Source organism: Triturus cristatus, chromosome 1_2, assembly GCF_964204655.1.
Source record: "Triturus cristatus chromosome 1_2, aTriCri1.1, whole genome shotgun sequence".
Lineage (NCBI taxonomy): Eukaryota > Metazoa > Chordata > Amphibia > Caudata > Salamandridae > Triturus > Triturus cristatus.
Window position 1 is genome coordinate 973,237,218 of NC_140580.1, and position 15,459 is coordinate 973,252,676.

At 50.5% G+C, this 15,459-nt stretch overlaps 1 protein-coding gene across 2 annotated transcripts in view; it reads left to right on the forward strand.

Moving 5' to 3' along the window:
* PNPLA7 (patatin like domain 7, lysophospholipase) overlaps nt 1-15,459 on the forward strand; it is a 1,876,659-nt gene that overhangs the window by 216,307 nt on the left and 1,644,893 nt on the right. For both annotated transcript variants that reach the window (XM_085610534.1, XM_085610541.1), the window contains exon 6: nt 469-572. In XM_085610534.1, the coding sequence (XP_085466660.1) occupies nt 469-572 (104 nt within the window). The remainder of the gene's footprint in view (nt 1-468; nt 573-15,459) is intronic.

The window sequence follows — 15,459 nt, forward strand, 5'->3', positions numbered from 1 at the left end:
TGCTTTGCATCATGAATTTTCGCACCAATTAAAATGCACACGTCATAATATGGGCAGACTGTTTAAAACCAAAATAAAATCCCATACAAAAACAGTGCAGTGATAAGAAGCAAGTGGCATGGGGTCTGCCAGCCACAGGATCCAGAGAGATTCTTCAGTTCTCACCTGCTCAGAAACTCTAGAGTCCTGTATGTGTTTGTTGGGTGGGTCCGAAAGTAAGTTGTTGAAGACCACATAAAGCTTAATTATATTCTCTTATGCATAATGTTATATTTGGCATTCACATCCTTCTTAATTTTCAAGTTGGCAGCAAAAGCAATATCCCTGTGTGAAGCACAGATGGGGGCAGAGGCTTGACTAAGCATGCTACAGCAGGATATTGATAAAAGGAGACCTTGATGAGATGGGACTTGTTGTACATAAATAATGTAATAATATTGACATCAATTTTTGTTCTGCTATTACAAGGTGTCTACGCTGCCTAATACCCTTGTGGGTAACCCAGTGGGCAACACAGTCGCACGGCCCAACCGAATGAGGAAAAGGGCAAGAGTTTTGACACTGGCAAAAAGGTACTTTACGTGTTTTTTTTTTAATTTTTAAGCAACTAAATATAGCATTTTCTGGTAAATGTTGTGTGTTGTCTCAAAACGAAGTGAGTGCTGCAGTTACACGTCCCCCGCAGCACACCTGTGATGTGGGGCATTGTTTGAGGTAGAAGGTTCAAAGTGTTAGTATAAGAATCCACCAACAAATCGCCACACAAACTAAACTGCACCAATCTAATGTCACAACTGTATGGCTTGTTGAGAGGGTTCACTTTATTTTTACTTCGTCTGTGTTAACACAACTCGAACATTAAGACCATTACAACATATTTGTAAACTATGTGTAGCAGTAAAAACTTTGACATAAAAAGAAATGCTATTTGATTGTGCTTCTTGTGTTGGCAGGCTATTTCTGCCAATTTAGCAATAGCTAGAAAAGCTTTATGTAGGATAGAGACTCGTAACTGCAGATTCATAACCTTCTGAATATTCCCTAGGCATCGCAGTGGATCCGGAGACTTTTCAGCTTTGCCTGTGTGTGCTGGTAGGTGGTGCGTTGGTGCTGTGCAGTACTGCACCGACGCCATTCTGCTCTGGAAATGGCATGGGGATCCTATGTAAGCACCAGGGCTGGACTGGGAACCAAAATCGGCCCTGGCAAACTGCTCAGCTGGCCCCCGGGGTGGGGGGAGGCCGAGCAGTTTAACAGGGGCGGGTTTCAGCCGGTTTTGTGACAGGGGGCTGATATTGCCAGGCCCTCTTAAGAAAAACGCCCCCTCTCTTCCCCCTCCCCTCCCCCCCCCCCCCCCCCCCCCCCCGGGCCCCAAAACCGGCCCCCACCCTGGCTGCCCACCAGGGAAACGCCTGGTGCCCGCTACGGCCAGTCCTGCCCTGGTAGACACCACTCCCACGCGCTGATGTTAATACCTTTCTTTCTGTGTCGCCAGATGTGGATCTGGAGTCTCCTCACGTCTCCCAAAGACACTTTCCCTATGTTTCTCTCAAATTTTCTACAGTGTGCAAGGAATGTCACCCCCTAAAACTATAGGTTTTAAGCCCAGTGAGGACTTTCCTGGTCCTGTTTCTGCTCAGGGAGTTGCAAAAGCTTCTCGCGAGGTCAGTCTTTTTCACCACTCAAATCGTGGTAAATCAAAAAAGATGCATAAGAAATCTAAGCCACTCTCATTCGACTGAGCAGGGGCGCGAGTCTGCTCCATGGATCTCGCTCTTGCTCTCGGAGTTGGCCGACTTCGGAGCTGATCCTGCAACTCTTTCTGGCACAACCTGTGTTTCAGGGGCAGTCTGCTACCCCACAGCAGATCAGAAAATTCTGCACAGCAATGCTCGGGCTCTTCGGATCTTTGCTGACTACTTCTGGCACAGCGTTGGTCCCCAAGGCACCAAGTGGCATTCCACCTGGAGTACTGCAGGTGAGTTCGCCCTTGGCGCCAGTCGGACTCTGTGAGTCTGTTTCTATGCCTCTGCCTCCAGTTCGGACCCAATTCTGGCGCCACGCTCCATGCTGGTCCCCAGGTCATGGAACTTTGTTGGCAGTATTGAATCCATCGACTTTTGACAAAACGCAATCCATAGTACTAGCTGACTGTGCGGCAGCGCTGGTTTGACCTCTGTCGATGCTGCACCCAATTACAGTTAAGGCTGCACTTCCTCCGCTTACTTTTCCATCTCCACAGAGAAGACAACGATGCTTACGTTTGCTTTTTGGCATGGACTCTGATAATGTTTATGAAGTGGGTGATGAGTTCGCTCAGTGCTATCAAAATGACAGTTAGTATGATGACTTTAAGACGGCTAGTCTTGATACCTCCCCTGAAACGGGCCTTTTTTGTCTCTTCCCCCTGTACCAGCCACAGAGGAATCTGCTTTCTACTCCATTGTAATGTTTAGGGCGGCTGAAGTCCTTGACCTTCGGGTTTTCACTTTTAAGGTAGACTGACATTATGACATATGTTCTCCAGCTGCGGAAAACCTCTGCTGAGCTCCTTCTACCATTTAATGAGGCCCTGACTGACATCTTATTGTAGGCATGGGCTAAACCCATGGGCCATCTCCCTACGCTAGGCGATCTTACATTTCTAGCTCAGCACCAACCTCTAGAAGGCTTGGTGGTGCCAGCATCCACAAGCAAAACTGACCACAAGACTTTCTCAACTACTCCTCCTGATAGATAGTCAAAACATTTTTAAACCTTTAGCAAACAAGTATTTTCTTCCACCAGTTTGATGCAACGGTCAGTGAATGCCAGCTGCCTACTGGGATGCCAATCCCACACACTTTGGGACTCGGTGGCTGAAATCCTCCGAGTTGCTACCGAAGATATTTAGTCTGTCCTTGCCTAGGCTATTCAGAATGGCCGATATGCTGCTAAATTAACAATTTGTTGTGGCTTGAACACAACCATTTCCATTGGGTGGGCCATTGGCACCAGTGTTGCCACGCTTGGCTGCCATCCACTATTTTTTCAGGCAATATCCAGTTGTACCTTATGGGCGCCTGTTTGTGAAAATGGCGGCCTCCTTTCTTGAGTGGTTCAAGGAGTGCTGTCTCACAGTACACTCCTTTTGCTTATCTTCCTCACCTCGCCAGCTGCAGCAGCCCTACCGCTCCTTTCGGCTTAACTGATTTGACAGAGGTACACAATACCACCAGACAATCCAGCCCCAGCATGGTGCCCAGCGGTTTCGTGGTTAAGGCTGTAGTGCCTACCGCCCCCGCGGCCAAGGTCCATGGGCTGTCCAGTCCACTACCTCCTGCAGCCCCACCTGCAAAACCCCTTTGATGCGCCATTAGTGGAGCACAGAATCCCAATAGGAGGCAAGATCAGGCGATTTTTGCTGGGTTGGCAGGCCATAACATCAGACAAATGGGTTCTGCAAATTGTTCAGAAGAGCTGTGTCCTTCCCTTCCTTTCAGCACTGCCACAGGTTTCACCGTCTCCCCCAATGGCTGATAGAGGTCCATATTTCTGTTTTGTTGCAGGAAGTGTAAGCTCTTTAGGCCAAAGGGCAGTGGCGGCTTGTGACATTTTAAAGTGTTGAGACGTAGAAGCTGTTGAGTGTTATGTCGCAAGCGAAGTGATCGAGCCTAACGTAAAGCAGGTTTGGTGGAGTTCTTTTTTTAAAAGAGTGGGCAAATCGTTGCTTTATAATATCAGAAGTGCATGATTGTGAAACTGTAGGTGCCATTTCAATGGAAATGTGTATCTGTGAATGACCGTGGGCTACTGCACCATACTTTAGTAATATAATTGCGACAGTGTGGCCAAAAAATGCATCACCACCAGTTTTTCCTTCCTGTTTGGACGTTTCGTTGCCCTTCGTCCTCCCTCCCCGATTCCCGCCACCGCCGCTAACCCCGCCCCTTTTTTCCTTCTGTTCCCTCCCCGCTCCCGCCTCCCAGCTGCTCCGCCCCCCCCGCACACTTGGCCATATATGGCGACCGTGCGAACGCGCAGCGGTAACGCGCAGCGGGCGCGCCGATTGTGCGCCGAAGGCGCGCCAAAGGCAAGCCCGTCTACGCCCGTCCGCGCCTGGACCGCGCCCAGTGCCAGGACCCCTGGCCCACGAGGACCCCGGCCAACCCGCCTGACGTACACCGCCGCCACCCTCAGCGCACTCAACACCGGTCGACTCCCAGGATGCTACCAAGCCACCCCACGACGCACCCACGGACCCTTCAGCTGCCACGCCTGCAAGTTCACCTGCATCCAGACCTGCCTCGCCAAGCCGAAGCCGAACACCAGCAGCAACCACCTCAAGTGCATCCTGCTCAACACCCGCTCCGTCCACAGACACGCCATCGAACTCTGGAACCTCCTCGACACCACAGCCCCTGACGTGGCCTTCCTCACGGAGACCTGGATGAACGCCTCTTCAGCGCCCGACATCGCCATCGCCATCCCAGAGGGATACAAGATCACCCGAAGGGACCGCACTGCCAACCAGATGGGAGGAGGCATCGCCATCATCCACAGGAACACCATCCGTATCACGACCAACACCGACAACACCCTTACCACCGCCGAACACCTGCATTTCCAGATCCACACAGACCCGAAGACCACCCTCAGAGGCACCCTGATCTACCGACCTCCAGGACCACGCACTCAATTCAGCGAGGACATCGCCGACTTCGTCAGCCCGCAGGCCCTCCCCTCCGCTGACTACATCCTCCTGGGGGACCTCAACTTCCACCTGGAGAACAACAACGACCGCAACACCAGCACCCTGCTCGACAACCTCGCCAATCTTGGACTCAAGCAGCTGGTGTCCACCCCCACCCACCTCGCCGGACACACACTCGACGCAGTCTTCTCATCCAGCACAGACATCGCCTTCAGCCACGCCACAGAGCTTCAATGGACGGACCACAGCTTTGTCCACTTCACCTTCAGAAGAACGACGACCCACCACCACCAGCAACAGGTTGCCCGCAGAAGCTGGAACAAGATCACAGCCGACCAGCTCGCCACCTCCCTGAGCCAGCACCCTCCTGCCAGCTCAGCGAACCCCAGCCAGGCCGCCGACAACCTCACGAAGTGGATCAGCAACTGCGCGGACGAACTCGCCCCGCTGAGGACCCCGCCCAGCAGACCCGGCAGCAAGAAAGCCCCATGGTTCACCGACGAACTCAAGAGCTCCAAGAAGAACTGCCGAGCCCTCGAGAAAGTCTGGAGAAGGGAACCAACACCGGACAACATGACCACCTTCAAACTGGCCACCCGGAAGCACCACCAGCTGATCCGCGCCGCCAAGAAAACCGCATTCAAGGACCGGCTAGACAACAACGCACACAACTGCAAGGAACTCTTCAACATCGTGAAAGAGCTATCCAACCCCAGCGCAGGAAACAACGACATCACCCCATCGCAAGACCTCTGCAACTCCCTCGCCTCATACTTCCACAACAAGATCGCAGACATACACAACAGCTTCAGCACCCAACCAACGCACACCACGACCGAACCACCGCCCCCCACCACCACCCTCTGCACCTGGACTCCGATCAGCACCGAAGACACCATCCGCATGATGAACTCCGTCCACTCCGGATCTCCGACCGACCCTTGCCCTCACCACGTCTTCAACAAGGCCGACGCTGTCATCGCACCCCACCTGCGGGACATTATCAACACCTCCTTCGACACCGCCACCTTCCCTGAGAGCTGGAAGCACGCCGAACTCAGCGCTCTACTCAAGAAACCTACAGCGGACCCCACCGAACTCAAGAACTACCGCCCCATCTCGCTCCTCCCGTTTCCAGCCAAAGTCATCGAGAAGACCGCCAACAAGCAGCTGGCCGCCTTCCTTGAGACGAATGGATCCCTCGACCCCTCACAGTCTGGCTTCCGAGCCAACCACAGCACCGAGACCGCCCTCATCGCTGCCACCGACGACATCCGAGCCCTGATGGACAACGGAGACACAGCGGCCCTCATCCTCCTAGACCTCTCCGCGGCATTCGACACTGTCTGCCACCGCACCCTAGTACAGCGCCTCAGCTACGTCGGAATCCAGGAGAAGGCACTGGAATGGATCATCTCCTTCCTCGAAGGAAGAACACAGAGAGTCCGCCTACCACCGTACAAGTCAAAAGCCTCCGAAGTCATCTGCGGCGTCCCTCAAGGTTCCTCCCTGAGCCCCACCCTCTTCAACGTCTACATGAGCCCCCTCGCGGCCATCGCACGCAAACACAACCTCAACATAATCTCCTACGCCGACGACACCCGGCTGATCCTCTCCCTGACCAATGACCCCGCCGCCGCCAGAGCCAATTTGCACGAAGGGATGAAAGATGTAGCCGAGTGGATGACGACCAGCCGCCTGAAGCTGAACTCAGACAAGACGGAGGTCCTCATCCTGGGCTCCTCGCCCTCCGCCTGGGACGACTCCTGGTGGCCTCCCGCCCTGGGCTCCGCACCCAAACCAACAGACCACGCGCGCAACCTGGGCTTCATCCTGGGCTTCATCCTGGACTCCTCCCTCTCCATGACCAGGCAAGTCAACGCCGTATCCTCGGCGTGCTTCAACATCCTACGCATGCTACGGAAGATCTTCTGGTGGATCCCCACCGAGACCAGGAAGACCGTCACCCAGGCCCTCGTCACCAGTCGACTGGACTACGGCAACGCCCTCTACGCCGGTACCACCGCCAAGCTCCAGAAGAGACTCCAGCGGATCCAGAACGCCTCAGCCAGACTCATCCTCGACATCCCACGAACCAGCCACATCTCCGGACATCTAAGAGACCTGCATTGGCTCCCCGTCAACAAAAGGATCACCTTCCGCCTCCTCACCCACGCACACAAAGCCCTACACGACCAAGGCCCGAGCTACCTCAACAACCGAATCAACTTCTACGCTCCCAAACGCCACCTCCGATCAGCCAACCACGCCCTCGCCGCCGTCCCCCGCATCCGAAGAGCAACAACAGGAGGAAGGTCCTTCTCCTACCTGGCCGCCAAGACCTGGAACTCCCTCCCGACCGACCTGCGCCGGACCCAAGACCACCTCTCCTTCAGGAAGAAGCTGAAGACCTGGCTGTTCGAGCAGTAACGGCACCCCCCTCCCCCCAGCGCCTTGAGACCCAACGGGTGAGTAGTGCGCTCTATAAATGTCATTGATTGATTGATTGATTGATTGATTACATACTACACTCTTACCACGTTCCTGAACAAATGTAACTCATTTGTGACACAGGTGCTTTGTGCTACCTTTTGAGTTTTTTACATTCTCCAGTATTGAATCTTTCATAGATTCACATGCTTGTATCTTCCCTGTCGTCATGGTGGGAGTCTCACGGTAACAGAATGACCATAGCAGTACTAGAAAAACTGCATAGAAACATCCCATAGGGAATCACATTATTTGGTAACCAAACCTCATCATTAGTTGGTTCAAAACTCAGCCAATCAGCTGTTAACCCTGACATCACACTCCCCAGCAGAGCCACCATACCTCATATTTCCAACCGTCTTCGTGTGAGAAGGAGTCTCCCTGAGCCTTGCTCAGTTTTGTTCCTGAGTGAACTTTTGACCTTTTCTAACAAAGTTCTTTCTTCTGGATTTGAGGTACTGGTTTTCATATTTTACCTACTATGGCTGAAAGCTCTAAAAAGAGGCTCTTCAGGGCCAGCAGATCCTGTGGGAAACCTAGACTGTATTCTGAAGATCCCCACAAGGACTGCTTGTACTCTCTTCATCCTAAACATGTGCTTAAAGACTGCAAACACTGCAGAACCTTTTCTGCAAAAACTCTGAGACAGGGAGGCACGTTTACTGTTGTGGCTTCAAAAAAAGAAGGTCACTTCAGATTCTGACTATGAAGAGGAAGTTAATACTCAATCTTCTAAAAAGAGGAAATCTTCTGCTTCTGAGGAAAAAGTGGAACTTAAAAAGCAGAAAACCAAAGACAAAGAGGCTTCTTCGTTTTCTCTTCCTCACACTCCTCTGAAAAAATCCTCATAGTCAAGAGAGGTGTCTTCAGCTCTGTCTACGAAGAATGGGGCGTCGCCGACACGGATTTCCATGAAAACGTCGACAGCTCCGTAGACGACTACAGTCTCGACGACAATAGCTGCGTCGACGACTAAAACATAGTCGTCGAAGAAAGGTTTGTCGACCCCGTCGACGGGAAGACCGGTGACGACCTCGTCGACGACTCCAGCGACCTCGACGACGACTCCGTTGACGGTGACCTCGTCAACGACCACCTCGTTGACGATAACATGTATTTCCTCGTCGACGAGAACTCCGTCGACGGGAGCTCCGTCGACGACGTCTTTTAAATCTCCAAAAGCAAAGGCAACGATATCATTGAAGTCTATTCTATCGTCGACGGGCTCGTCGACGATGAAGAAATCTTCAGATTTTACTGGCTGGACAAAAATGGCTCCGCTTCCTCCATCAAATCTGCTAGAATTGCAGTCAGAGGATGAAGAGTCAAAAGGAGTGGCATATAGTCCTTCCCAACTTCAGATAAAGAGTCAGGAAACGGATGATGAATGTCAGGAGGTTCAGGAGGTATTCTCATTCCAAGATCGTCCAGGGCATGAGTCAAAACGATACGAGTCTTTTCAGCAATCATGATTATGAGGATGAGGAAGAAGCACAGCCTGATGTGAGAGAAGAATCTGTCTCAATGACAATTTATCTAGTGACTGACTTACGTCTCAGGATCAACGACTATTACCGACGTTTTCCTGAAGCTAACGCCCAAGCCTCGAAGTCTTCAGCTGGTCCTACTCAAATTCAACTAACTCAACCTCCTCACATTTTTTCAGCTCAAAAGTTTCAGTCTCCTCCAATTGTTAAAATCAGGGATGATTTAGCGGAGAGTGATGCAGAGCAACCAGAAGAAAGGGAACTTCTTCAGGACAATCCAGTTGGGATAGAATGGGATCAGTACATTCTACCTACTATGCCGTCTCCATCACCATCGCCAGCAAACTCTCCTCCACAGGATATTGGAGGATTCCATGACATTATGGAAAAGGCCTCAAGGAGATTTTCAACTCCCACTTCCGGTACAAGAAGCTGAGTGTTTTCTCTATTATTTTAAAGAGGAATCAAGAAAATCCATTAGATCGATTCCTATTATTGATCAAATTTGGAACGAGGGATTGAAAATAATGAAGAATCTGGCCACGGTTGCTGCCTCTGTACCCAGAATAGAGAAAAAATATCGAGCCCCAGAATCATCTCCAGCTTGTTTAATTGGACATCCGTGGCCAGAGTCTGTAGTGATGCATGCCGCTCGAAGACAATCGAAAAACCCAGTTTCCACTTCTGCAGCCCCTCCTGATAAGGAAGGAAGACAAATGGATGGTGTGGGAAAACGTTTTGCTGTAATGGCAGCAGCTTCCATTAAAGCTGCAAATGCTTTAGCTCTTATTATTAGGTATAATAGGCAGATGTGGTCATATTCAGCACCTTTGTTGGCCCATCTACCAGAGGATAAGAAGGAAGAAACGGTCGCCATTTTACAAGATGGAGCTAGGGCGGCATCTGAATCCATAGATATTGCAATGGATATGTCTTCTGTAGCATGCAGGCAAATGGCGGGTGCAGTGGCCCTCTGAAGGCAAGGATGGCTTAAAGCCACTTCTTTTAGACCGGAAGTCCAAGCAAAAATAGTTGACATGCCGTTCGATGGAGAAAATCTCTTTGGAAAACATATAGATGATGCTCTCCAAAGTATCAAAGCTGACAGACACTGCGCGAGCGTTGGGATCTCTTCAGCAGGGCAGGTTCAAGTCCTTTCGGAAGAGAGGAACTAGAGGACAATATAATCAAAGATCTTCGTACCAGACCAGCAGATACCAGCCATACAGTCAGCAGGGGTATCGTCATTTTTCAAGTAATCAACAATTTCGATCCTCTAACATCCCGTATCAGCTGCAGTCCAGAGGGAAGTCTTCTGCGAGGGGTAAATCGCAACAATATAATAGACGACAGTGACTCTGTCAAAGTGCCCGCCACATGCTCAGACCCCAAGGATCATTACCTTTCTATCTTTTATCAGGCTTGGCTGTCGATAACAGCAGACAGATGGGTACTGGACGTGATACAACAAGGCCATACCCTGGAATTCATACAGAAGCCTCCAAATCATCCTCCTATTCACAGGAAGCAAGAACACCTATCAGCCCTCAAGGCGGAAATGATATCCCTTTTACAAAAAGAAGCAATAGAACAGGTTCCGCGTCTTAAACGAGGGAAAGGCTTTTATTAGCATTTCTTTTTAATAAAGAAAAAAGACACATCGAAATGGAGGCAGGTAATGGACCTGAGAGGTTTGAACAAATTCATCAAAAACATATCTTTTCGAATGTTATCCCTGCAAGAAATGCTCCTACTTCTCTGCAAGGGAGATTACATGGCATCCCTGGACCTTTTAGATGCTTATTTTCACATCCTGATTCATATAAATCACAGAAGATTTCTTCGTTTCATGGTGGCGGGGAACCATTACCAGTTCAAAGTCTTGCCATTCAGCCTGAAGTCGGCGCCAAGGGTCTTTACGAAATGTATGGCGCCAGTAGCAGCACACCTGAGACTTCAAGGTCACCAAATTTTCCCATATCTGGACGATTGGCTCATAAAGGGTACTTCGTTCCAGGAAACCCAGCGCTCTCTGCAATGTTGCATGGATCTCTTCAGTCGTCTGCTTCTCAGGATCAATCTAGAAAAGTCGCACCTCATGCCATCTCAGTTCCTTCAATTTCTGGGAGCCATGCTTCGCACAAAGGAAGCAAAAGCTTACCCTTCAGAAAAGCATACTCAGAAAATCATAAGCCTGGCGTCGCATCTACAAACAAAGTGCGTTTCTGTTAGAATCTACAAATCCTTATTGGGGATGATGTATTCTTGTATCCCCTTACTTCCCAATTGCAGACTTCACATGAGGCCTCTTAAAGAGCTCCTAGACAAACAATGGATTCAATCTCAAGGGTCCTTCGAAGATCGGATTTTTATCACTCCTCAGATCCAAAAGGCCCTGTCATGGTGGAAAATCAGGAAACATTTGACAGAAGGTCTACTTTTCGAACCACAGCATCACAGCTATGTTATGATGACAGATGCATCGCTACAAGGTTGGGGAGCACATCTCCAGGACCTCGAAATACAGGGTCACTGGTCAGACCGTGAAGCTCAGCTTCACATCAACCTGCTAGAGCTAAAAGCTGTCTTCTTGGGATTACAAGCATTTCTCCCCAGAATTCACGATTCAACAGTACTTGTCAAAACAGACAGCACAACATCGATGTTTTACCTATTAAAACAAGGAGGTACAAAGTCAAAACTCCTGTCGAAACAAGTGCAGGAGATTTGGAGGTGGTTACTGCTTCACAGCATCTCACTTCAGGTCCAGCACGTTCCAGGAGTGAACAACACAAGAGCAGATGTCCTGAGCAGATCTTCCAGTGTTTCTCACGAGTGGGATTTGGACCAAAGTCAGCTTCTCAGAGTATTTCATCTATGGGGCACCCCATCGCTGGATCTGTTCGTGAACCACCACAACTCAAAATGCAAACACTTTGCAAGCAGGTTTCCGCAGAAGGGATCGTGGGGCAATGCACTACAGATGCGCAGGACAGGTATGTTCGCATATGCATTCCCTCCATTTCCTCTGATATCGAAAGTGTTGCGGAAGATGAAATCGGAGCCGTGCCACTTGATTCTTATAGCCCCGGCATGGCCGAGACAAGCTTGGTTCTCCGAACTTCTCAAGTTATCAGTGGCACCCAGGATACAGTTTCCATTCGTGCAGGATCTGATCACTATGAACGAAGGTCAAATTCTCCACCCAAATTTGAAAGGTCCCATCCAGTTTTCATCTGAATGAGCCTGTAGTGTTTTTTTTTTTTCAACATCTTTTTATTGGCATTTATTAGTACAATTGTTACAGATCTATATTTTCCCACAGTATCAAGGTACAAATACAGCCAATCAGCTAGTATCAGTAATAATCTGTGTGATGACGTCGAGTTCCTGTGAATGCTGTATATGCTACAGCAGGTGTTTGCCAAGTAATAAACTGGGGAAGGGGGGGAGGTAATCAAACTAAGGGGGTCGTCATGGAACTATAGGTGGTACGGCAGGTCTAGGGCGCACGTGGCCCCTCTGGTTTCTGAGTGTTGGCGCAGTTGTATCTCACTATGGAGGATGGGGATTCGCGGGCGGACACGCTGCATAGGTGAGTGGGTCGGGTTAGCGGGAAGGGCAGAATACTAGCAAGCCCTAGGGAGGGCGTTACTCCTCAGGGGGGGGAATCTCCACTTGTGTGGGCACGCGCAGTGGATAGCTGTGGGTCTTCATGGGTTGTCACGTTCGTGGTCGATGCAGCAGGAGCCTGGGACTGTTTGACTTGGTGTAGCAACAGCGCCCATTCCAGGGAAACTGGGGTTTTTCGGATGCCTTTCGCTTCCTCCTCTCGTATTGCATCCTCTTCAGCTGCAGCCCATTTGAGCACCGCCCCCACCCATGCCGCAATCGGGGGGCCAGAAGGGGAGCGCCAATGCATGGCTATGCAGCGCTTAGCCAATAGGTGAGCCAGGGAGACAAAGCGTATGGGCACTTTATACCGTTTCCTCCGACCGACTATGCCAAGCGCGCAACCCTCCCATGTGGTTAGGTGGGTGAGGCCGGTGAGATCTCGGAGTGTCGTGTGGACAGCCTCCCAGAAGGCGTGGATACCCGACAGGCCCAGAACATATGATGAAAGTCTGCGACTGGCGCCTGACAGCGGGGGCAAATAAACGTTGTATCAGGATAGAAACGCTGTAGGTGTGCTGGTGTTAAGTAGGCCCTATGTAGTATGTGGTATTGTATGTTCTTAAAGCGTGCATTCCTGGATACTGTCTTGGGGAATTCGAGTGCCCTCTCCCATTCGTTATCGTGAAATGCCCGTCCAGCCTCCTCCTCCCACCGGGCCCGCAGGCGCCCTAGTAGTGGTGGTGTCAACTCCTTGATTGATTTGTATAACCATGTGGTGAGATGCCGTCCCACTCCCATTCGTAGTATCGTGTGTAGGACCGGATGTGTGGGGGGCTCCCCTTGTGTGAGCTCATAGTATTGTCGGTAATGACTGATGAGCTGACGGTGCCGTAGGAATTGACCCGGGGGGAGGTCGTAGTCATCAACAAGTTGTTGAAATGGTCTAAGTTATCCCTTCTCGAATAATATTTCTGCTTCGGTGGCATCTCTGGACGTCCAGTCCTGAAGCATGGCAGGGGTAAAGAACTGGGTATTTTTAGGCCAGCCCACCAGTGGCAATAGCGGTGTGTAAGGAGGTCTGTCTGGGGTCATGCGGTGTATGCGTTGGATACATTTCCGGGCTACCTCCCTCTGGAGGGGGGTAAGTCCTGATGGGTCGTGCTCCCGGTAGGAGCAGACGCCGCAACTCCGGCATCGTCACCCGGCCCGTTTCTGTGTATGTTTCGGACGTGTATCTATCAGCTGTCCAATAGGAAAGCCATTGAAGCTGTGCCGCCAGAAAATAGGCCTCGAAGGATGGGGCACCGAGTCCCCCTTGTGTCGTGGGTAGTTTCAATTTTGCCAGCGCGATCCTGTGTCGTCCTTTACCCCATATTATGGAGCCGAGGAGCGAGTCCAGCTCCTTAAAGAAGGATCTGGGAGGGATCACCGGGAGGTTGGTAAAGTAATAGAGTAGTCGTGGGACCAGGATCATTTTTGCGAGAGCAACACGGCCGATTGGGGCCAGTGGGAGGTTCCGCCAGAACCCGATGGTGGACCGTATACCGGCCAGTACCCTCCTGTGGTTACCCGCGAAGATGTCGGCGGGGGAATGGTATAGGCGGATCCCCAGATAACGGGGGGCCTCCGCGGTCCAGCTTATTTTCTGGTCACCTATCCAGACTTCCTGGGGGGCCGCGTTCGGGCATAGGGGGTACACCGTGGATTTATCCCAGTTCACCCTCAGGCCCGATGCGGCGGCGAACTCGGTCAAGGCAGTCCCAAGTAGGGTGAGATCGGTTGTAATGTGGAAAAGTGGATTTCCCTGGTCAGTTATGTCCCCTATCTTGGACCCCAACGGTTCTATATGCATGTTACAAGTACATGTATGTTCTCTCCAGTTCCAGTTTTGAAGACGCAAATACATGTGCGGCCACCGTCAACATGTTCTCTGTCAGATCCGCCATCAATGGGCCGGATAGTTAATTCCTAAATAGGAAAGGCCACCGACTTTATATGGCTTAGCTACTCCATTTTCTCAGTTCAGGCGAAGTAGGCCCGATTCTGTCCTCGAAGCCTTTCCCTGCTCTCTGTCTCTGACAAGCGTCAGCTTGAGCTCGCAGCTGCATCCATGAACTTTGTCCTATTTCCTGTGCAGCTAACGGTGCCTGCCTCGGCCGGTTTAGCATGTCTGCCAAAAAGTTGTATTTCACCTTCGAATTATCTATTTTGCTCTTCAGCCGATGCATTCCTGTCTAATGATTTAGGTAAACATTTCCTTTAGCTCTCGAGCAAAGAGCTGCCCCTTCAAGTGATTCATAGTCCAGTTGCCATGGAAAGTTTTCTGTCTCTTGCATCTCACATAGATACTTAGACGTTTGTGCACGCACACAGTCAGTATAGAATAGATTATGTTCGAAGTCCTTCCTTGTGGATAACATAGTTCTTTAAACATAGGATGTTAGATATGATTTGGGATTAGGTTGACTTGACCCCCCAGACTTTTCGTCTCCACACGTAGAGTTAATGTCAAGTCCCCTTCACCCCCCTAGTTACACGTCAATTACACGTCATGCTGCAGCGCGCGCATCTATGCCAAGTATTATCTTATAGAACCACCTATATTTGATAACTTTAACCAATTATGTTTCTTTTCACTCCTTATTACGCCTAGTTTCGTTTATGTCACTTTTCTTATCAAATGTTACGCCTCCTACATTCGTTTCATTATAATGTAATAACTATAAATATGTATGTCTCATAATAAAGAATCGTACTTCACTTCCTGAACCTCTGCGGTGACGGAACCTGAGGTCCGCCACTCGAGTCGGCCATTTTGGAATAAAGCCCATTCAGAAACCTCTTATACCACGGATTCTGCCTCTTATTATTCTGAGCTATTTGTTAAAGTTCTCGTGTGAAATTCAGATTGGTAATGAGTCAGATTTTATTTACCACACAATGGCGCCCGAACAGGGACACCTTCTCATCTCACGCGCCGGCGGTGCGTTGCAGGCCCGGTCTCCTGCCACAGCTGGACGGACCATAACGCGTACCAGCAGGATTTCCTGTAGCTCCCTCCGGTCAAGCGGGGGCGACTGAGGCTGCGATCAACCCAGACGAGGCGGTGAGAAGCGCAAGGTATCCCGACCAGAGCCTAGCTGAGAGAGCAAGATCCGAGGTATACAGAGGCCC